This window comes from Scyliorhinus torazame, chromosome 12 (assembly GCF_047496885.1).
Source record: "Scyliorhinus torazame isolate Kashiwa2021f chromosome 12, sScyTor2.1, whole genome shotgun sequence".
Taxonomy (NCBI): domain Eukaryota; kingdom Metazoa; phylum Chordata; class Chondrichthyes; order Carcharhiniformes; family Scyliorhinidae; genus Scyliorhinus; species Scyliorhinus torazame.
Window position 1 is genome coordinate 161,835,280 of NC_092718.1, and position 22,964 is coordinate 161,858,243.

The 22,964-nt window shown below is 44.4% G+C and overlaps 1 protein-coding gene across 4 annotated transcripts in view; it reads right to left on the reverse strand.

Moving 5' to 3' along the window:
• The window catches only part of pom121 (POM121 transmembrane nucleoporin), a 105,453-nt gene that overhangs the window by 7,941 nt on the left and 74,548 nt on the right, over nucleotides 1-22,964 (reverse strand). For 2 of the 4 annotated variants that reach the window (XM_072469311.1, XM_072469310.1), the window contains exons 11-13: nucleotides 19,561-21,381; nucleotides 15,540-15,578; nucleotides 1,481-1,603 (exon numbers count right to left, since the gene is read on the reverse strand). In XM_072469311.1, coding sequence (XP_072325412.1) covers nucleotides 1,481-1,603; nucleotides 15,540-15,578; nucleotides 19,561-21,381 — 1,983 coding nt within the window. The remainder of the gene's footprint in view (nucleotides 1-1,480; nucleotides 1,604-15,539; nucleotides 15,579-19,560; nucleotides 21,382-22,964) is intronic. The other 2 variants (XM_072469313.1, XM_072469312.1) reach the window with 1 other exon arrangement.

The following is a 22,964-nucleotide window of genomic DNA, read 5'->3' on the forward strand; positions in this document are numbered from 1 at the left end:
GCACATCTGGAAAAGACTGAGCTCAGCAAAGATTGGACAATCCCAACCTCAGACATTTACCACTGTTCATCATTGCTTTAAGCAGCTGTTCCATTGGAGAGCCCAAATGGATGATTACTCATCTACATTCAAAGTTTGACCTTTACCAATGTTTTCGACTTAACTACCCAGGGCAAGCCAATCTTCACTGCACAGACTGCAGTGAGAATCAATGTGTTGGACCCCACCATCTTCTCAACAAAATCACAAATGGCTATAAATGCCAATGAAACCCAACCCCTGAGAATACATAAAAGAGCAGCATGGTGACACAATGGTTAGCACTGCTGCCTCACAGCGCCAGGGACAGAGCTCAATTCCAACCTTGAGTGGCTGTGTGGAGTTTGCACTGTCTCCCCGGGCCTACGTGGGTTTCTTCCGGGTGCTCTGTTTTCCTTCCAGCATCTAAAGATGTACCGGTTAGGCGGATTGGCCATGCTAAATTACCTCTTAGTGTCCAACGGTTAGGTGGGGTTACAGGGTTAGGGTAGGGGAGTGGACCTAGGTAGAGTGCTCTTTCAAAGGGTCGGTGCTGACTCGATGGGCCAAATGGTCTCCTTCTGTACTGTAGGATTCTATGATTTTTTTTAAAAGTCTCCCTAATTTTCAATATTTTTTAAAAAATATATATTTATTAAGAATTTTTTAACAACATTTTAAACCATACAAACAAAACCTCACCCCACCGTTACACAAAAAAAGAAAGCTCGCATAGTAAGACATGAACATGGCAAGTCAATAAGATACAGAACTTTGTACATTGGATTCCTCACGTACATGTCAGTTTTCCGGATCATTCATGTGTTTCCTTGCTCAAATGCCCCAATTTTCAATACTTTTAAGCTTTGTGCAAAAGTATATGGACTGAAATTGGCAGCTTTCAGTGCTTTCTCCTTACATAAGCTTGAGCCGGAGCCAAAGTTACAGAGTTTTAGTGGGGTCTCAGTTTTTGATTGCGCACAGAGAACCTGTCAGTAGGGTTACTGACATAGTCAACCATTAGTATTTGCTAGTGGCCGATTTGAGTAGAGGCCTAATGATTCTCATGATGATAACACTGACTCAGGTATATTGATTTAATCCAGCTGGCCAGGCTGACAGGAGAGTTCAATTCCTTTCAACAGGACTTCAGCTGTCCAATAAATGGACTGACCAAAGGTTTTGTCAAAGCTATTCATACATATTAGGTTTCAGTAAACATTGAAAGCTGTATTCTAGAAATTCTCCCATCTGTCAAGCCACAGTATGAACATGTAGAATCTCTACCCCTCTATTAAATATTTATTATTAGTATAGAACCTCTACTCTGCTACAAACAGTCACGCAGGTTCCTTAAGTTGGCGTAACTGCCAGGGACACTCAATGAATAGAACTGATGAGGTGAAGCAGATAACCATTGTGTTTTACACACAGTGGTCTGTGACAATGGGAACTTTCTCACCAAATGCCGATGCTGCTGCTGCACTTGCTCCTGGACTCCCAAAGTTTGATGCTGGAGCACCAGTGGTGCCAAACGAAAAGCTGCCGCTTGGAGTACTCTGTCCAAATCCAGGTACAGCATTCCCTGGAAGAACAGGAAAAGACATCAAGCTGTTAAATATCCATTTTACACAGAATCAATAGTAAATATAAAAGTGCCTTGGTTCTGGTGAGAATGAGAAATTTCTAACACTATTTACAGATGCAAACCTTTTACGTTACAGCCCCACAAAATCTTGCTGCTTCCTTTAATGACTCATTCTCGCTTCCAGGATGTCCTGTAACGCTTTACCTACTATTGACCAATAGTTCCCGTGGTTACCTTTGGTGTTATATTTTTCCAATCCTTGGACGATGTTTTCATAGAACATGGTTGATTTTAGCTCACCATTTTCCTTTGGTACGATGGAAGTTTCCACCTGGGCTAGTTGCCCATGCCCTCTTTCAGTGCTCGTGGTGTCCTTCACCTCCATACTTGTTGGGCATGATTTAACAGAAAAGTTTCTAAGTGTCATTTGCGGCAGGTTTTTCTGGGAGTTCCTCACCGCTATCTAACGACACTTAGTCACTTTTTTGGGCCCTGGAGAGCTTCTCACTGGTTCAGGCCACATTGGGGAGCAAAACTCAAGAGATCGAGCTGCCACTTTGAAAGGGTGCCCCAATCTCGAAGTGAGCTTGTGAGCCCCCCAGCCATGGGCAATGTCCCCCCACCCCCCCCAAGTGAGGACACCCTGCTATCGTGTCCATGGGCAACCCCCCCCCCCCCCCCCCCCCCCCCCAATACCAACTTACAGGCCCCCTCCTCCTTCCAGGAGTCATCCACCTCCCAGGAGTCCCTTATTACCTGCCCGGCAGCACACCCACATCAACCTCTTTCCATGGGCATGGCCCCCTCAGGCCCTGACCCTTGGCAGTGCCACCCACCCTTGCACTGCCACACTGGCAGTGCACCTGCTGGCTTGGCAGTGCTACCCAGGTACCTTACCAGTGCCACGGTGGCAGTGCTATGGTGCCCACATTCCAGGGGAAGGGCCAGAGGGCACCCTACAATATCCCTGATCACCCAGGGGCCTCTGATGGTTTAGGGGACCCCCGGGTGCCGTTCCGCCTGGTCCACCTTTGTGCGGACCAGGGCTGAATGGCGCCCGGCTGCGGTCTCCCTGGGGAGGCCGGCACATACCGGATAAGTAGGCCTTCAGTAGGTTTAAGGCCTACTTATGAGTGTGTGACTTGGTCCCGCCCATTGTAGGCGGGTTCCTGATGCCTCATGGGAACTAGGTAGATCCCGCGAGGTGTCGTGGCTGTCGGGAAGCCCGCGGGAGGCTTCACCAAGGATCTACAGGCCACGTCGCACTCCCATTGCGGCACAAGCTGTGGTTGGTAGATCGCACCCGATATTTCCAATATTCAGAACATTTCCCTCAGTCTTGGCTCCAATATGAACATGGACTCAATGAATTCTCGTTCACCCTCACAGAGACAATTAAGTGAGAATTCAGGTAAAAGACTGAAGCCATTGTTTTTGGTCCCTGCCTGATGTAACCACCCAAGTACAAACCAGACTGCTTGCGCACATGGTGGCCAATTTGACCCCCAAGATGAGCTTCCACCCACACACCTGCAACAACTACTCTATTTACATAACATTGTCCAACATGGCCCCACCTCAATTTATCTTCTGCTGAAGCCCCCTGTATACTATTGTGCACCATTTGCAGTTCAGCCCTTGCTAAGCTACAGTGTCTCCCAGTTAATCAATGCCTCAATTTTAGAATTTTTATCTTTGTTTTCAATCCCTCTCGGACCTTATCCCTCCCATTTTTGTGATCTCCTCCAATCCTATATTATCCCTCCCATCTTTGTGATCTCCTCCAATCCTATATTATCCCTTCCATCTTTGTGATCTCCTCCAATCCTATATTATCCCTCCCATCTTTGTGATCTCCTCCAATCCTATATTATCCCTTCCATCTTTGTGATCTCCCCCAATCCTATATTATCCATCCCATCTTTGTGATCTCCTCCAATCCTATCAAGGTATTTGCATTCCTCCAATTCTGGTACCCTGCACATCTGATTTTAATCACCACATCATTGATGGCTATTTCTTAAGCTGCCCGGGTCCTATTGTTCTGGGATTCCCTCACTAAAGCCTTCTGCTTCTCCATCTCACTTTTTTCCTTTAAGATGCTTCCTAAAAACTTCTCTCTATTTACTTTGTTTGATGATACTCCTGTGAACTACTTTAAAAGTGCTTTATAAATTTAAGCTGTTGTTGTGCACGGACTCCCAGTGTTCCGGTTTCCTCCCGCAAGTCCCGAAAGACATGCTGTTAGATAATTTTGACATTCTGAATTCTCCGTGGACCCGAACAGGCACCAGAATGTGGCAACCAGGGGCTTTTCACAGTAACGTCATTGCAATGTTAATGTAAGTTTACTTGTGACAATAAAGATTATTATTCCCTGTTCCAAGTTGTTCTTGAACACACTGCTTACCCCTGTTCTGCCATTAACACATTCTGATCTCTCAATCTGCCACTACCAGCACCCTTCTTTGTCATTATCACCACCATTTACATTCCCTTTGTCTTTTTGTTCACAGCATCCTTGTCAATCTCCACCTATCGCTGGCTCTCTATCCTGCACCATGCACCCCTCCCAACCCCTCCCGCACAATTGTATAAACCTGATCCTATGTCCAGTTATCTATAGCTCTGACAAAGAGTCATCCAGATGCGAAAAATTAGCCCCATTCTCTCTCCACAGACGCTGTCAGACCTGAGATTTTAAAAAAAATTTAGAGTACCAAAATCTATTTTTCAAATTAAGGGGCAATTTAGCGTGGCCAATCCACCTACCTTGCACATCTTTGGGTTGTGAGGGTGGGACCCATGCAGACACATGGAGAATATGCAAACATAGACAGTAACCCGGGGCCGGGATCGAACCCGGATCCTTGGCACCATGAGGCAGCAGTGCTAACCACTGCGCCACCGTGCTGCTATCAGACCTCAGATTGTGCAGCATTTTCTGTTTGTGTTTATACAGCACCTTTACCATACAAGATCCCAAGGTGCTTCACAAAAATTATTCAGCAAACCATGACACCTAGCCACAGACAGCTCAGATGACCAAAAGTTTGGTCAAAGAGATAGAAGTTTTAAGGAGAATCTTAAAAGGGGGAAAGAGAAGGAAGCAGAAAGGCAGACAGTTTTAGGGAGGAATTCCTGCACTGCAGTTTAAAGCAGTAAGGTACAAATACAAAACTGCATTCACAGAATGAAGCATGCCAGATGCAATATCTCAAAAAAACAAGCTAAAATGGCCAATTTATCACAAATGCTTTATCCTAATAAACCATTTCTGAAAGGCCAATGTTTAACCTTGTTTTTACAAAAACAGTTTTTCCCCATTTTGAGAAGCTGACCCCTGCTGGGTGTATTTGCATAGCCGTGCAGACCTTCTCTTGTCAAGTGACACTTAAACCCGAAACACTTCTTCAGTGTTTCCCTCCCTACCCCCTCCTCTAACCAAAAAAACCCAACCGCTGTAAGGATCAAGAGGAAGGCTCAAGGGCAGGTAGAAGTGGAAAGTTGAACCGTGACTTCACAGCCTGCAGGTAAGGGATTGGCTGGGGACTGTTAAGTAGTTTTTATTTATTTTCCCTCAGGTGTTATCGTGCGGGGAGCAGAGGTTGCTGAGTGAGTGCTTGCTGAGAAGGGGAGTGAATAACAGGTAAGCTCTTTCTTACTTTTTTTTTCTAGAGGGGATGACAGGCGAGGTAGTGCAATGTTCCTCCTGCAGAATGTTTGAGGTGAGGGACGCCGTCAGTGTCCCTGGCGATTTCATCTGTGGGAAGTGCACCCATCTCCAGCTCCTCAGAAACCGCGTTAGGGAACTGGAGTTGGATGAACTTCGGATCATTCAGGAGGCAGAGGTGGTCATAGATAGAAGCTTCAGGGATGTAGTTACTCCAAAGAATAAAGATAGATGGGTGACGGCGAGAGGGGCTAGGAGGAAACAGTCAGTACAGGGATCCTCTGTGGCCGTTCCCCTTAGTAACAAGTATAGAGCTTTGGATACTGTTGGGGGGGGGGGGAGACTTACCAGGATTAAGCCATGGGGTACAGGTCTCTGGCACATAGTCTGTCCCTGGTGCTCAGAAGGGAAGGGGGAAGAAGAGTAGAGCATTAGTCATTGGAGACTCCATAGTTCGGGGGATAGATAGGAGATTCTGTGGGAACGAGAGAGATTCACGGTTGGAGTGTTGCCTCCCAGGTGCCAGGGTGCGTGATGTCTCGGATCGTGTTTTCGGGATCCTTAAGGGGGAGAGGGAGCAGCCCCAAATCGTGGTCCACATCGGTACCAACGACATAGGTAGGAAAAGGGATGGGGATGTAAGGCAGGAATTCAGGGAGCTAGGGTGGAAACTTAGATCTAGGACAAACAGAGTTATTATCTCTGGGTTGTTACCCGTGCCACGTGATAGGGAGACGAGGAATAGGGAGAGAGAGTAGTTGAACACGTGGCTACAGGGATGGTGCAGGAGGGAGGGTTTCAGATTTCTGGATAATTGGGGCTCATTCTAGGGTCGGTGGCACCTTCACAAACGGGATGGTCTGCACCTGGACCAGAGGGGTACCAATATTCTGGGGGGGAAATTCGCTCTTCGGGAGGGATTAAACTAGTTCAGCAGGGGCTTGGGAACCTGAATTGTAGCTCCAGTATACAGGAAGTTGAGAGTAGTGAGGTCATGAGTAGGGTTTCAAAGTTGCAGGAGTGTACCGGCAAGCAGGAAGGTGGTTTAAAGTGTGTCTTCTTCAATGCCAGGAGCATCTGGAATAAGGTGGGTGAACTTGCGGCATGGGTTGGTACCTGGGACTTCGATGTTGTGGCCATTTCAGAGACATGGATAGAGCAGGGACAGGAATGGTTGTTGCAGGTGCCGGGATTTAGATATTTCAGTAAGCTCAGGGAAAGTGGTAAAAGAGGGGGAGGGGTGGCATTGTCAGTCAAGGACAGTATTACGGTGGCAGAAAGGACGTTTGATGAGGACTCGTCTCCTGAGGTAGTATGGGCTGAGGTTAGAAACAGGAAAGGAGAGGTCACCCTGTTAGGGGTTTTCGATAGGCCTCTGAAAAGTTCCAGAGATGTAGAGGAGAGGATTGCAAAGATGATTCTGGATAGGAGCGAAAGCAACAGGGTAGTTGTTATGGGGGACATTAACTTTCCAAATAGTGACTGGAAACGCTATAGTTCGAGTACATTAGATGGGTCCGTTTTTGTCCAATGTGTGCAGGAGGGTTTCCTGACACAGTATGTAGATAGGGCAACGAGAGGCGAGGCCATATTGGATTTGGTACTGGGTAATGAACCAGGACAGGTGTTAGATTTGGAGGTAGGTGCGCACTTTGGTGATAGTGAGCACAATTCGATTACATTTACTTTAGTGATGGAAAGGGATAGGTATATACTGCAGGGCAAGAGTTATATCTGGGGGAAAGGCAATTATGATGCAATGAGGCAAGGCTTAGGATACATCGGGTGGAGAGGAAAACTGCAGGGGATGGGCACAATGGAAATGTGGAGCTTGTTCAAGGAACAGCTACTGTGTGTCCTTGATAAGTATGTACCGGTCAGGCAGGGAGGAAGTGGTCGAGAGAGGGAACCGTGGTTTACTAAAGCAGTCAAAACACTTGTCAAGACGAAGAAGGAGACTTATGTGAAGATGAGACATGAAGGTTCAGTTAGGGTGCTCGAGAGTTACAAGTTAGCTAGGAAGGACCTAAAGAGAGAGCTAAGAAGAGCCAGGAGGGGACATGAGAAGTCTTTGGCAGGTAGGATCATAGATATGTCAGGAATAAAGGAATGACTAGGGTAAGAGTAGGGCCAGTCAAGGACAGTAGTGGGAAGTTGTGCTTGGAGTCCAAGGAGATTGGAGAGGTGCTAAATGAATATTTTTCGTCAGTATTCACACAGGAAAAAGACAATGTTGTCAAGGAGAATACTGAGATTCAGGCTACTAGACTAGAAGGGCTTGAGGTTCATAAGGAGGAGGTGTTAGCAATTCTGGAAAGTGTGAAAATAGATAAGTCACCTGGGCCGGATGGGATTTATCCTAGGATTCTCTGGCAAGCTAGGGAGGAGATTGCTGAGCCTTTGGCCTAGATCCTTAAGTCATCTTTGTCTACAGGAATAGTGCCAGGAGACTGGAGGATAGCAAATGTTGTCCCCTTGTTCAAGAAGGGGAGTAGAGATAACCCAGGTAACTATAGATCAGTGAGCCTTACTTCTGTTGTGGGAAAAATCTTGGAAAGGTTAAAAAGAGATAGGATGTATAATCATCTGGAAAGGAATAATTTGATTAGAGATAGTCAACACGGTTATTGAGTTCTTTGAGAAGGTGACCAAACAGGTGGATGAGGGTAAAGCAGTTGATGTGGTGTATATGGATTCCAGTAAAGCATTTGATAAGGTTCCCCACGGTAGGCTACTGCAGAAAATACGGAGGCATGGGATTCAGGGTGATTTAGCAGTTTGGATCAGAAATTGGCTAGCTGGAAGAAAGCAAAGGGCGGTGGTTGATGGGAAATGTTCAGACTGGAGTCCAGTTTCTAGTGGTGTACCACAAAGATCTGTTTTGGGGTCACTGCTCTTTGTCATTTTTATAAATGACCTGGAGGAGGGCGTAGAAGGATGGGTGAGTAAATTTGCAGATGATACTAAAGTCGGTGGAGTTGTGGACAGTGTGGAAGGATGTTACAAGTTACAGAGGGACATAGATAAGCTGCAGCGCTGGGCTGAGAGGTGGCAAATGGAGTTTAATGCAGAAAAGTGTGAGGTGATTCATTTTGGAAGGAATAACAGGAAGACTGAGTACTGGGCTAATGGTAAGATTCTTGGCAGTGTGGATGAGCAGAGAGATCTCGGTTGCCACCAAGGTTGAGAGGGTTGTTAAGAAGGCGTACGGTGTGTTAGCTTTTATTGGTAGAGGGATTGAGTTTAGGAGCCATGAGGTCATGTTGCAGCTGTACAAAATTCTGGTGCGGCCGCATTTGGAGTATTGCGTGCAATTCTGGTCGTCGCATTATAGGAAGGATGTGGAAGCACTGGAAAGGGTGCAGAGGAGATTTACCAGAATGTTGCCTGGTATGGAGCGAAGATCTTATGAGGAAAGGCTGAGGGACTTGAGGCTGTTTTCGTTAGAGAGAAGAAGGTTAAGAGGTGACTTAATTGAGGCATACAAGATGATCAGAGGATTGGATAGGGTGGACAGTGAGAGCCTTTTTCCTCGGATGGTGATGTCTAGCACGAGGGGACATACCTTTAAATTGAGGGGAGATAGATATAAGACAGGTGTCAGAGGTAGGTTCTTTACGCAGAGAGTAGTAAGGGCGTGGAATGCCCTGCCTGCAACAGTAGTGGACTCGCCAACACTAAGGACATTCAAATGGTCATTGGATAGACATATGGATGATAAGGGAATAGTGTAGATGGGCTTTAGAGTGGTTTCACAGGTCGGCGCAACATCGAGGGCCGAAGGGCCTGTACCGCTGTAATGTTCTAGTACTTCATCAAGTGGTCATTCTTCATGCTTGAGCATCGGTGGGCTATTCAACTATAAGAGATATCCCAGACATGTCTATTATTCATATAAATATATCTTCAGCTGTAGTGATGAGGGAGAAGTTCATGAGCGATGCCCTGATTTTTCACCTCACATATTGATATGTACTATGTGGTAACTGCCAACTGTTCACACTGTTCATGACCTGCTTGCACTGCTCTATCTAACAATTTGCACTTCCCAGGCATTGCGGATTGTATTCCATGCATGCACAAAATTCCAGAGATTGTGTGGAACCAATGTTAATCAGTCTGTTGGTGCTGGAAACGTGCTTCATGCTTTTTTAAAGTATAGCTCGATGTTTTCTAACAACAGCTACCTATACTCGGGTTGTCCAAACAAAAATATTTCAACTCATTTGTTTTTTGATCAGTTTACAGCACTAGAAAGATGGAACTCCCTCAATTAGTACCCTGCTGCATAGAATCCCTACAGTGCAGAAGGAGGGTCACCTAGGCCCACCCCCCACCCTATCCCCATAACCCCACTAAATCCACCTAACCTACACATCTTTGGAATGTGGGAGGAAACCGGAGCACCCAGAGGAAAGTCACGAAGACACAGGGAGAACGTGCAAACTCCACACAGTCACAGGCCAGAATCGAACCCTGGCACTGTGAACATAAGAACATAAGAACTAGGAGCAGGAGTAGGCCATCTGGCCCCTCGAGCCTGCTCCACCATTCAGAACTAGGAGGAGTAGGCCATCTGGCCCCTCGAGCCTGCTCTATTCAATGAGATCATGGCTGATCGTTTGTGGACTCAGCTCCACTTTCCGGCCCAAACACCATAACCCTTAATCCCTTTATTCTTCAAAAAACTATCTATCTTTATCTTAAAAACATTTAATGAAGGAGCCTCTACTGCTTCACTGGGCAAGGAATTCCATAGATTCACAACCCTTTGGGTGAAGAAGTTCCTCCTAAACTCAGTCCTAAATCTACTTCCCCTTATTTTGAGGCGATGCCCCCTAGTTCTGCTTTCACCCGCCAGTGGAAACAACCTGCCCGCATCTATCCTATCTATTCCCTTCATAATTTTATATGTTTCTATAAGATCCCGCAGCATCCTTCTAAATTCCAACGAGTACAGTCCCAGTCTACTCAACCTCTCCTCGTAATCCAACCCCTTCAGCTCTGGGATTAACCTAGTGAATCTCCTCTGCACACCCTCCAGTGCCAGTACATCCTATCTCAAGTCAGGAGACCAAAACTGAACACAATACTCCAGGTGTGGCCTCACTAACACCTTATACAATTGCAGCATAACCTCCCTAGTCTTAAACTCCATCCCTCTAGCAATGAAGGACAAAATTCCATTTGCCTTCTTAATCACCTGTTGCACCTGAAAACCAACTTTCTGTGACTCATGCACTAGCACACCCAGGTCGCTCTCATCAGCAGCATGTTTTAATATTTTATCATTAAAATAATAATCCCTTTTGCTGTTATTCCTACCAAAATGGATAACCTCACATTTGTCAACATTGTATTCCATCTGCCAGACCCGAGTCCATTCACTTCGCCTATCCAAATCCCTCTGCAGACTTCCAGTATCCTCTGCACTTTTTGCTTTACCACTTATCTTAGTGTCGTCTGCAAACTTGGACACGTTGCCCTTGGTCCCCAACTCCAAATTATCTATGTAAATTGTGAACAATTGTGGGCCCAACACTGATCCCTGAGGGACACCACTAGCTACTGATTGCCAACCAGAGAAACACTCATTAATCCCCACTCTTTGCTTCCTATTAATTAACCAATCCTCTATCCATGCTACTACTTTCCCCTTAATGCCATGCATCTTTATCTTATGCAGAAACCTTTTGTGTGGCACCTTGTCAAAGGCTTTCTGGAAATCCAGATACACCACATCCATTGGCTCCCCGTTATCTACCGCACTGTTAATGTCCTCAAAAAATTCCACTAAATTAGTTAGGCACGACCTGCCCTTTATGAACCCATGCTGTGTCTGCCAAATGGGACAATTTCCATCCAGATGCCTCGCTATTTCTTCCTTGATGATAGATTCCAACATCTTCCCTACAACCAAGTTAAGCTCACTGGCCTATAATTACCCGCTTTCTGCCTACCTCCTTTTTTAAACAGTGGTGTCACATTTGCTAATTTCCAATCAGTAGTGCATTTGCAATTTCCCTAGCCATCTCTTTTAGCACTCTGGGATGCATTCCATCAGGTCCAGGAGACTGGTCTACCTTTAGCCCCATTAGCTTGACCATCACCACCTCCTTGGTGATAACAATCCTCTCAAGGTCCTCACCTGTCATAGCCTCATTTCTATCAGTCACTGGCATGTTATTTGTGTCTTCCACTGTGAAGACCGACCCAAAAAACCTGTTCAGTTCCTCAGCCATTTCCTCATCTCCCATTATTAATCTCCCTTCTCATCCTCTGAAGGACCAATATTTACCTTAGCCGCTCTTTTTTGTTTTATATATTTGTAGAAACTTTTACGATCTGTTTTTATATTCTGAGCAAGTTTACTCTCATAATCTATCTTACTCTTCTTTATAGCTTTTTTTAGTAGCTTTCTGTTGCCCCCTAAAGATTTCCCAGTCCTCTCGTCTCCCACTGATCTTTGCTACTTTGTATGTTTTTCCTTCAATTTGATACTCTCCCTTATTTCCTTAGATATCCACGGTCGATTTTCCCTCTTTTTACCGTCCTTCCTTTTTGTTGGTATAAACCTTTGCTGAGCACTGTGAAAAATCGCTTGGAAGATTCTCCACTGTTCCTCAACTATTTCACCATAAAGTCTTTGCTCCCAGTCTACCTTAGCTAGTTCTTCTCTCATCCCATTGTAATCTCCTTTGTTTAAACACAAAACACTAGTGCTTGATTTTACCTTCTCACCCTCCACCATATTGTGATCGTTCCTTCCGAGAGGATCCCTAACTATGAGATCCTGAATCAATCCTGTCTCATTACACAGGACCAGATCTAGGACCACTTGTTCCCTCGCAGGTTCCATTACATACTGTTCTAGGAAACTATCGCGGATACATTCTATAAACTCCTCCTCAAGGCTGCCTTGACCGACCTGGTTAAACCAATCGACATGTAGATTAAAATCCCCCATGATAACTGCTGTACCATTTCTACATACATCAGTTATTTCTTTGATTAGCAGCAGTGCTAATCACTACGTCACCGTGTCGCCCTGACTGTACAAAGCACAAAAGCATCATTTCAAATCACATTTGTGGTATGTTTTGGATTTCTCCTGAAACCAAAACAGACCACTTGGCCTCCATGTGCACTTTAAAAAAAAACAAAGCTCTATTTTGCACTCGCAAACTTTAGTTGTGAGCAGATAGAGCATTTTAAATTGTACCTGTGTTTCTAGGTTAACCACTGGAGACGGTAATAGAGTTGCATGTAGTGATGTAACAGCAAATAACTGGTCTGTACCGGTTTCAGCCCAATTTTCTTAACATACCAGTAATACAATGCTAAATATATTCTTGAAAAGAGCTTAAAAGTTTCACCGTGCTCACACCCATTGCCTTCGAATCCTGAAAACTCAAATGGTCGAGAGTACAATAAAAATTTTACAACTGGGCTGTTCAGTAGTGATTTGTCAGGTGTCGAGTTAGCACTGTGGGAAGTGCCTGCTTGGAAAAAACAGTAACATTTAAGAGAATATTTTGGAAGGAGACCATTCAAAAAGTACAGTCCATTTTTAAAACAAAAGTCGCTCTCAGGATGAGGGCAACATTGCATTTATTGCTCATCCCCAGTTGTCCGAGGTGGTACTGTGGTAAGACACTCTCACACAATGGATAGTCAGGGAATTCCAAGATTTTGCCCAAGTGATGACAAAGGAAGAATGAAAAATAGCCACATCAAGATGAGTGTGACTGAGAGATGGTGGTACTGCTATGCTACTGCTTCTCTTCTTGCTGGTAGGCATCATGGGTAGCGAGGTGCTCCTCAAGTTAAAATTGCTGAGTTGCTAAATGCACCCAAATACCCTTCAGCTGGTGGAGATAGGTGACACAAACACAGAACAAGCAACCTGCTGAGTCCCAGATAGTGTTGAGCTGTTCTTCAAGCAGAACAGCGCTGAGTATTCCATTGCAATGCTCAATTGATCTTTATAGTCAAGAGACATTGAGGCACCAGAAACAAGACACTTCTCCAGAGTACCCAGCCTGACCTGCTCGTGTCAGCATTTGGCTTGCCCAGTTACGCTGCTGGCCAATGGTGGCCCCCTTTACATTAATGGCGGGGGACTCAGCAACAGAAGTGGCTAGATGTTTTCTTGTAAGAGATAATCACAGTCTGAAACACGTGGATTAATATTACTCGTCACATGTCAACCTAAAATGAGATGTTGCCCAAGACCTCCTGCAGGCAGGTAGGGGCTGCTTTGTAATTCGGCATAGAAATCTGGCTGAAACATATAGAAACATCCATGATCTTCCACACTCAGGACCTTATTCCAAGGATGATTCATGAAGCACATCTAGGATGATCGGGTTGAGGAACTCCATCAGCAATGCCCTGACCATCTACAATTATAAACAGCTTCTTGTGTTTACGTCGTTTAGCCACTGGAATGTTCTCCTATTGCCCTCAATTTTGCTCAACAACCAAGGAAGCCCTACTTGCTCAGATACTGCCTTATGTTGTAGCCTGCATCACCATTCTGGATTTTCAGGCATCCAGATTAATTTTTGTTTTAAAACCGAGTCCATGACCCCACGAAGAAGGAAACTTTTAGCCTAACAGTGCATGCTGTGAAGAGACTATTGTATTTAGACCAAAGTGGGCTGCAGAGTATTCTGAAAGAGGGTTAGTCTCCGGATGTCAGCATCATGGGCCTTTCTTGGAATCTAACATGACTCAAGTTTGCCACGCGGATAAAAAAACTAAGAAACAAGGATAATAAAAAGCTAATTGCAGTGAGGCAGCCAGTATTTTCTCTGTTCGGCAGTTCTGAATCCACCGAGAATGTATATAAAAAGAGGAAACAAGATTGGTTCACTCCGAATTGAACCGTTTTCTGTTTGGCATCAAAAAGATGCTGGTCTCGGAGAAGAGAGCACACACACACACAAAGTTACTGGGTTTGTTATACAGTTGGAAAGAGCAGCAGGCCAAAGATCGGAACGGGGACTGTCTGGATTGAACAAGACGCAATGTTGCTATTTCAATGCCACCAGAGCTGACCAGTTCATTTAGAGGCACTGGAGAAAGAAGTCTCTAGAAGTTCTGTGCCTTCAGGGATGTCTTGGCCTGAGTGAAATGGTTCATAGACATGTACTTTGTCAATGTTAACTGTCTCCAGAGATTTCAGATGGAATGCAATTGCGGGTGAATGCAACTAGAGGGCTGAAATGATTGATGGGAATAGAGAGATCCCATGTAGCTGAAGCAGAGTTAGAAAGATTGCGAGACTGCAGCAGTGCAGGGAAAAATGAGAGTACTTGCAACTACATTAGGCGTACTTTTGGCATCGACTACTTTAAAAAAAAATTTAGAGTACCCAATTCATTTTTTCCAATTAAGGGGCAATTTAGCGTGGCCAATCCACCTAGCCTGCACAACTTTGGGTTATGGGGGCGAAACCCATGCAAACACGGGGAGAATATGCAAACTCCACACGGACAGTGACCCAGAGCCGGGATCGAACCTGGGACCGCGGCGCCGTGAGGCTATCCACTGAGCCACCGTGCTGCCCCCTTTGCATCGGCTACTTAAACTTACTTCTTTGTTTGAAACATCCTTTGAAAATGAATGTTTGAATTAAGTGGATTGGTTTTGTCGGGATTCCTTTCTTTTAATAGTTGTCAGTCCCTGTGAGATTGTAACAGTATATAACTGGAGTTGCCTTGCCGATCGAGCAACAAAAACAATGTATGCTCTAATTTCTTACGGTACCGGTTATACATGGAATATTTGGGCACACATTACCACCTACCTAAAAGGAAGCTACTATTGACAGTGTCAGGGTAAAGAGAAAGAATACAACTCTATTGCAACTGCCAACAATTACTCTGATAATTTTAGGGTACACTTCTCTAGATTGATGCAGTGCTATAAAAGAAGAATATTGTTTTTATTTTCATATCAAAATCAATTCTTTGTTACGTATATAGATTACTCCCATTTTCTGCTGCCCGGGTTAAGTGAAAGGTAACTATTGCAGCAGCAGCTAAGGTTATTAACAACTGCATCATCTCCACAAAGAGCTGTGCCATTTCCATTAAGCAGCTAGTCTTGCTGGAGCAGAGACAACAGAATCAAGTCAAAATGATCTTCCAAAGCAGAGTTTTCATCTTAATGTGTCTCCTTTGCTACTGGTCGAAAGTAGCCAGCAGTGAGCAGCCAAAGCTTACAGAACACTGCAGCATTGCATTAACTTACCAATCCCAAAGTTCAAACTGGGAGTTCCAAAGTTGAACCCTAGTGGGAAAAAAAGGTGACTGTCACCAGCAACAATTAATCATTAAAGTTTGCTTAAAACAAAATAATGCACTTACAAACACTGCATTCACATCATTTAAGGTAGACTCTCACTGGCCTCAACACGTTTTTGAAGGTTCGTCTAGTGATTCAGCTTTTTCCACAGGAGCTGGAACCAATAACCACTGGAGAGCAATACAAGAACTTCCACAATCTGCAATGATTCATGAATGCTTTGACTAACTTTGGCTGGAAAATATATTTGGATGTTACGGGAGAATAGGATCAGCTTCAGCTATGTTCTTTACAAATTGCTTTCCCATTCGGATAAAATCCATGACTTTGACTGTAAATTCAATCCCTTAAATCACGCCATTGACAACGTAAATGTCAATCAGTTGACTGCATAACCACTCAATACTTAATGTAAATGCTATTTTCCCTGCTTTTCTGGGAAGACTCTAGCCCCCAACAGTTCAGGTGACAAACTAAATTAAATTGGGGATGCAAACATGGAACCTGTCACACTGACAATTGAACCAATCATATCACCAAGCTCACTTAAACTACTTTAGCAAGCACTTCATTCATTGTCAGAACCTAATCCAATATGATTTGAATTTCAACAACTTTGATCATAATAAGTCAAACCACTGCAATTTTATTTATTTACGCTATCGTTCTGTAGTAATTAAGCAAATTACGCATTGCCATTTTAAGACCTCTAACCATCACTTTTCCCATACGTACAATAATTGATTGAGCAAACACATACCAAATAAACTCAATTACATTTATGTCTTCTCCACTGGCCAAGGTCAGATTTTAAATGGGAAAATTTCAATCTTTCAAACAGGGATTTTTCAACTTTATCCAATCTTTAAAGCAATACATTACAAATTATATTAACTCTACCATGTAGCTTCTGGACTATGAACACTGCTTTTCATTTTGATATTGTAGTGTATCAGTACTGCTCCCACACAATGGCAATTAGCAGGAACGAACTCTCGGCTGCGTGAATCCGAACTCAGAATCAGAAATTATAGTGCAGAATAAAGCAGTTTTAGCCTGCATGTCGATTAGAACACTTCCATTTGGTTTATCCAGTCTAATGTAATTTCCCTGTACCCTTCCCTGTAACAGCTTAAAATCTGTGGCCCATGTGAAGAAAATCAGCCAGGGTTTTAGCTTATAACTATCCAGTGCTCCTTACTTTGACAAAGAGTCATCCAGACTTGAAACGCTAGCTCCCTTCTCTCTCCACAAATATGGTCAGACCTGCTGAGATAGTCCAATATTTTTCGTTCCTGTTTTTTCCCCCCCAGATTCCACTATCCGCAGTAATTTGCTTTTAACTCCTTACTGGATATTGATCAATAATGGGATGGGCTGTCATGCCGTCTGTAATTGAACCTAAGGGGTGATGAGGTACCCAGCCGTGACTCTCTTTAGCTCTTTAATTAAGAATTGCAACAACTGATAATTGACTGGTGGATACTGGTAGAGCTTTTAGAAAGATCTCTGCGAAGACCATCGCTATTCTTCTCACACAAAGAATAGTCATGAAGACAAAATGCCGAGGGAATTGTACTTCAATGGGAGCCAGCATCCTCAGAAGAGGAACGTAAAGAAACACAATTATACAAAGATTTATCTTCTAATGCAGTGAAAAGGACACTTATTCACCGGAATTAAATCTATCAGGGGTAAATTTAATGATTTGTGCAATAAGGATAAACAAGACCCAGCATCAGTTTGCATGTCAACGATCATGCCCTTTTGAGTAAGGGACCTCTCACATGAACTGAGGAAATCCTGAGAGTACCTGGATTTTAAAAATTCATTTGACAATGTTCCACCCAATCAGCTGCTGATTAAGCTCAAAGTGAAAGGACGGAATAAACTGTGTGAATGGATAAGAAATGGGTTAAAGAAGGAAAGACCACAGTTAATTGTTGCAGGAGTTACGGCAGGGATGCATTTTAGTCACTATTGTGGGTGATACAAAAATTAAGTGGATGGATAATTCTGAGATGGTGGTTTGGGAAATGCAAAATTAGACAAAAGGATGTAACAGGTTGAAAGAAAAGGACGATTAAATTCATTGACTTTTAAAAAAAATTTAGAGTAGCCAATTTTTTTTTTTCCCCAATTAAGGGGCAATTTAGCGTCGCCACTCCACCTAACCTGCACATCTTTGGGTTGTGGGGGTGAAACCAACGCAGACACGGGGAGAATGTGCAAACTCCACATAGACAGTGACCCAGGGCCGGGATTCAAACCTGGGTCCTCAGCGCCGTAGTCCCAGTGCTAACCACTGCGCCGCATGCTGTCCTGATTAAATTCATTGATGAGTAGAAAGCACTGCATGAAGAAACAGTGTGTAACGTCGACTCCATCAATAGTGTTGAAATAGCCACGGATAAAGTTGAAAAATACCACTAAACAGTAGCACTGAAATGGAACAAATGAATTCTGAACTATACAGCCAAAACAGCATGAGTACAAGTTAGAAGAAATCATGCTCGCATTAATTCTGGGAAAAGTCATAAGGTAGGCTTTTAATTGTTGATGGCTGAAAGGGTCAAAAATCATACAGGTTTAAATAAACCCAACAGGATCATTCGGGTTGCTGCTTGCCAGCTGGTAAATTCTTAAAGATCAAAACAAGTAATTGGAAATTAGTTACTACAGCAACAGATATGCATCCAAGTAATTATTATATTAATTACAGCAAGGATATGGTCACACAGCTTACACCCCAAAATTCAATTAATCATTATGCAGCTGCCACCCTTATGTGCCTTACATGAACACTGGACAACGGGAGGGGAGTATGGGTACCACAGCTCAGGCATACTGAGGCTCAATCTACTCATTCAGACAGACGAGAGATCCTCTGGCAATATTTCAAAGAGGAGCAAAGAATGCTCCTGTTGCCCTGGCCAACAACCATCTTATGAACAGTACAAAATCAAATTAACTGGTTATTCAGTTCTTTGTTTTTGTGGAATCTTCTTATGCATAAGTTGGCTGCCAGATTTCCTTGCATAATGACAATGACTACATTTCAAAAATCATCCTTTGATTCACTGGAGGACATTTTGAGCACATAGCAATCGCTATGGAGTCACACAACAGAAGAATCCAATACCTTCACAAAAGGAAATGGCAGAAAACTTGCAAAAGTACTGAAGTCTGCCATGAAGCCATCCTCAATCTAGTTTCTATTGTGAACAAACTAGACATCAAAACAGACAATGCAAAGAATGAGAAATTCTCACTGGTGTAATGAGATTGCTGGTCTCAGACTCCGTCATGGAACAGTGGCTAAGATTAATCTGCATCATGCCAACAATGGTAGTGAATCCATAAAACCCTACAGAGCAGGAGACTATTCGGCCCATCAAGTCTGCACTGACCCTATAAAAGAACACTCCCCCGTCCCTATCACCATAACGCCGTGCATTGATCATGGCCACCCAACCTGTATATCTATGGACTGGGGAAAGAAACTGGAGTCTCCGGAGGAAACCCACGCAGACACGGGGAGAAAGTGCAAACTCCACATAGTCACCCAACGCCAGAATCGAACCCAGGTCCCTGGCTCTGTGAGGCAGCAATGCTAACCACTGTGCCCCCCAGCACATTATACCAGTGCTGTCCAAAAGCAGAAGAAATTTCCAAAGCCTACCACAGGTAACCCCCTCATTTAGAGGAACACAAAACACCAAAAGACCAATGCAGCAACGCAAGTTAAATTTAATTAAGTCAGACCATTGTAAGAAAGCATTATGAGGTATAAACCAATTTGAAGGGCCCGGCTGCAAATTCCACCAATCTATCAAAGTAATATCAGAATTCAAGTAACTGGAAACAACACAGGCCACACAAACTTCTGTCCAGAAAAAAAACACACGTGCAGCAAACCCTGACAACTTTTTAAATGCCAGAAGGTTAGGATTAAAGCTTCACTCACCTCTAAAGGCAGGTTTGTTCTCAACTGTGTTTGTAGCTCCAAAGTTGAACTGTGGAGTGCTCTGGTTCTGCTGGCCCTGGTTAGTCAAAGGCGAACCAAACATATTTTGAGATGATGCCGTTGAGGTGGAAGTGGCAAATGGGACGGAAGGGTTTGAAGAGCAAAATCCACTCTGGCCTGAACCAAAGAAGCCAGCAGTAGCCATATTTTGATTTGGCGCAGCAATAGTGAAACCGCTGGTTGTTACAACTGGCTGGTTTGATGAACCAAAGCCAACCACCTGCGAAGAGCCAAAGATCGACACAGTTGTACCACCGCCTGAACTCTTGGCAGCGTTGAATATTGGAGCAGTAGTGGAAGAGATGGTTGTGCCGAATGAGAAAGCACCAGAGGTGCTGCCAAATGACGGTTGCGTAGAAGTTGATCCAAATCCAGTCTGAGCTGTAGCACCTCCGAACACTGGTTGGCTGGGAGTTCCAAATGTAGACTGTGAAGTGGTGCTCGGAAAAGCTGACTTGACAGTAGAAGTCCCAAAGTTGAAGGGAGTAACGGCATTGCCAAAGGCAGGAGTTTTACTTGGAGTTTGTTGGGTTGCTACAGCATTAGTTCCAAATGTTGATTTACTGCCTGAACCTCCAAAGTTCAGCTGGGTAGTCGGACCTCCGAAAGGTGGCGTGCTTGTCGCATTACCAAACAGGGAGGTTTTTGTAGAATTTCCAAATGCGAGAGCAAGCTGGCCACTTGAAGTGGTAGACGGTGTTGATGCCGGAGTGCCAAAACTCCCAAATAAATTTGAAGAAGATGCAATGCTCGTTGATGCCTGGCTTGTAACCACTGTTGCCTGTCCAAAGGCAGCTAGTGGGCCAGCTGATGTTGCAACTATATCTGCAGGGCCCTTCCCAAATTGGAACACAGCACTAGGTGCAGCAGTGGTGGTTGTTGAAGGGTTTGAAGCAAACTGAAACAGTTGCTGGGATGAAAGGCTGTTGTTTGCATTAGGTGCTGTACTTGGTTTTGAAGAAACAGCAACATTTAAACCGAAACTAAACGGAGCTTTTGAGCCCTTAGCTTCTGAATCAATGTTTGAACTTGCCAATGTAGTGGACGCTGCAAATGGGAACAGATTTGAACTTGACTTTGACGAAGTTGTGAGAATAGTAGTTTCATTGCCAACTGCAGCTTGAGTTGATTGACCAAACGTGAACGGTGCGGATGTGGTGGTTGAAGTTGTCAGCTTTGGAGAGTTCCCAAACACTGGTTTGAATGCAACCGTTGAGGTAGCGGAGCTTGATGTGATTGATGCCACCAAGGTTGTGGGTGTAGTAATTGGCATTGCTAAGCTCAATGCCGGCGGTGTGCTGGTCTGGTTTGCCACTGGTAGACCAAACACTGGTTTAAACCCAGGTGTGCTGGCAGATGAAGGAGCTGGGGCACCAATGACTGCTGGCATTACAGTCACTGTGCTAGGCAGGCTAAAACTTGTGCTTGGAGGTGCAGAACTCCCAATATGTGCAGCTACACTCATTTCAGGTCCTTTGCTAACTTTACTTTCCTGTGCACTAACCAGAGCAGAAACCTGGCAGGAGTTAGTGGTGGTGGTAATGGCTTTGGTGGCAAGCTTATTAATTGGAGTTGTAAGTGGCTGGTTAATTGAGGGACATGAAAAGTTCAAAACATCAATTGGCTTAAATCCTGCAACGTCAGTTTTCATCGTCGTACTAACAGTAGTAGTGGAAGGAGAAAATAAATCACTCTTGAAAGTGTTAACGGAAGGCTCCAACGCTTTAACCATGTTGCCTGAAGTCACTCCATCAACAGAATCTGGGAAGGGAAAGAAAGGTAAGATAACAAGCCACATCAGCAAATCAAGGGTTTAAAACCCTAAAAGAATGCACTGCAACTTTTTGGTCACCAACATGAACTCTCCCCTCGACATACCGTTAAGCATTTTGATACATTTTGTTTTCAGACAGTTCAAAACAAAACTTTAAAAGCTATTCTCTTCTGTGAATCCTCGATGTTATTGCCTCAAATACACACTTGGGCAGCGAGTCAAAGAACAAAGATCAAAGAAAAGTACAGCACAGGAACAGGCCCTTCGGCCCTCCAAGCCCGTGCTGACCATGTTCCCCGACTAAACTACAATCTTCTACACTTCCTGGGTCCGTATCCCTCTATTCCCATCCTATTCATGTATTTGTCAAGGTGCTCCTTAAATGTCACTATCGTCCCTGCTTCCACCACCTCCTCCGGCAGCGAGTTCCAGGCACCCACTACCCTCTGTGTAAAAACTTGCCTCGCACATCTACTCTAAACCTTGCCCCTCGCACCTTAAACCCATGCCCCCTAGTAATTGACCCCTCTACCCTGGGGAAAAGCCTCTGACTATCCACTCTGTCTACGCACCTCATAATTTTGTAGACCTCTATCAATTCGCCCCTTAACCTCCGTCGTTCCAGTGAGAACAAACCGAGTTTATTCAACCGCTCCTCATAGCTAATGCCCTCCATACCAGGCAACATCCTGGTACATCTCTTCTGCACCCTCTCTAAAGCCTCCACATCCTTCTGGTAGTGTGGCGACCAGAATTGAACACTATACTCCAAGTGTGGCCTAACTAAGGTTCTATACAGCTGCAACATGACTTGCCAATTCTTATACTCAATGCCTCAGCCAATGAAAGCAAGCATGCCGTATGCCTTCTTGACCACCTTCTCCACCTGTGTTGCCCCTTTCAGTGACCTGTGGACCTGTACACCTAGATCTCTGACTTTCAATACTCTTGAGGGTTCTACCATTCACTGTATATTCCCTACCTGCATTAGACCTTCCAAAATGCATTACCTCACATTTGTCCGGATTAAACTTTATCTGCCATCTCTCCGTCCAAGTCTCCAAACGATCTAAATCCTGCTGTATCCTCCGACAGTCCTCATCGCTATCCTCAATTCCACCAACCTTTGTGTCGTCTGCAAACTTACTAATCAGACCAGTTACATTTTCCTCCAAATCATTTATACTACGAACAGCAACGGTCCCAGCACTGATCCCTGCGGAACACCACTAGTCCCAGCCCTCCAATTAGAAAAGCACCCTTCCATTGCTACTCTCTGCCTTCTATGACCTAGCCAGTTCTGCATCCACCTTGCCAGCTCACCCCTGATCCCGTGTGACTTCACCTTTTATACCAGTCTACCATGAGGGACCTTGTCAAAGGCCTTACTGAAGTCCATATAGACAACATCCACTGCCCTACCTGCATCAATCATCTTTGTGACCTCTTCGAAAAATTCTATCAAGTAAGTGAGACATGACCACCCCTTCACAAAACCATGCTGCCTCTCACTAATACGTCCATTTGGTTCCAAATGGGAATAGATCCTGTCTCTAAGAATTCTCTCCAG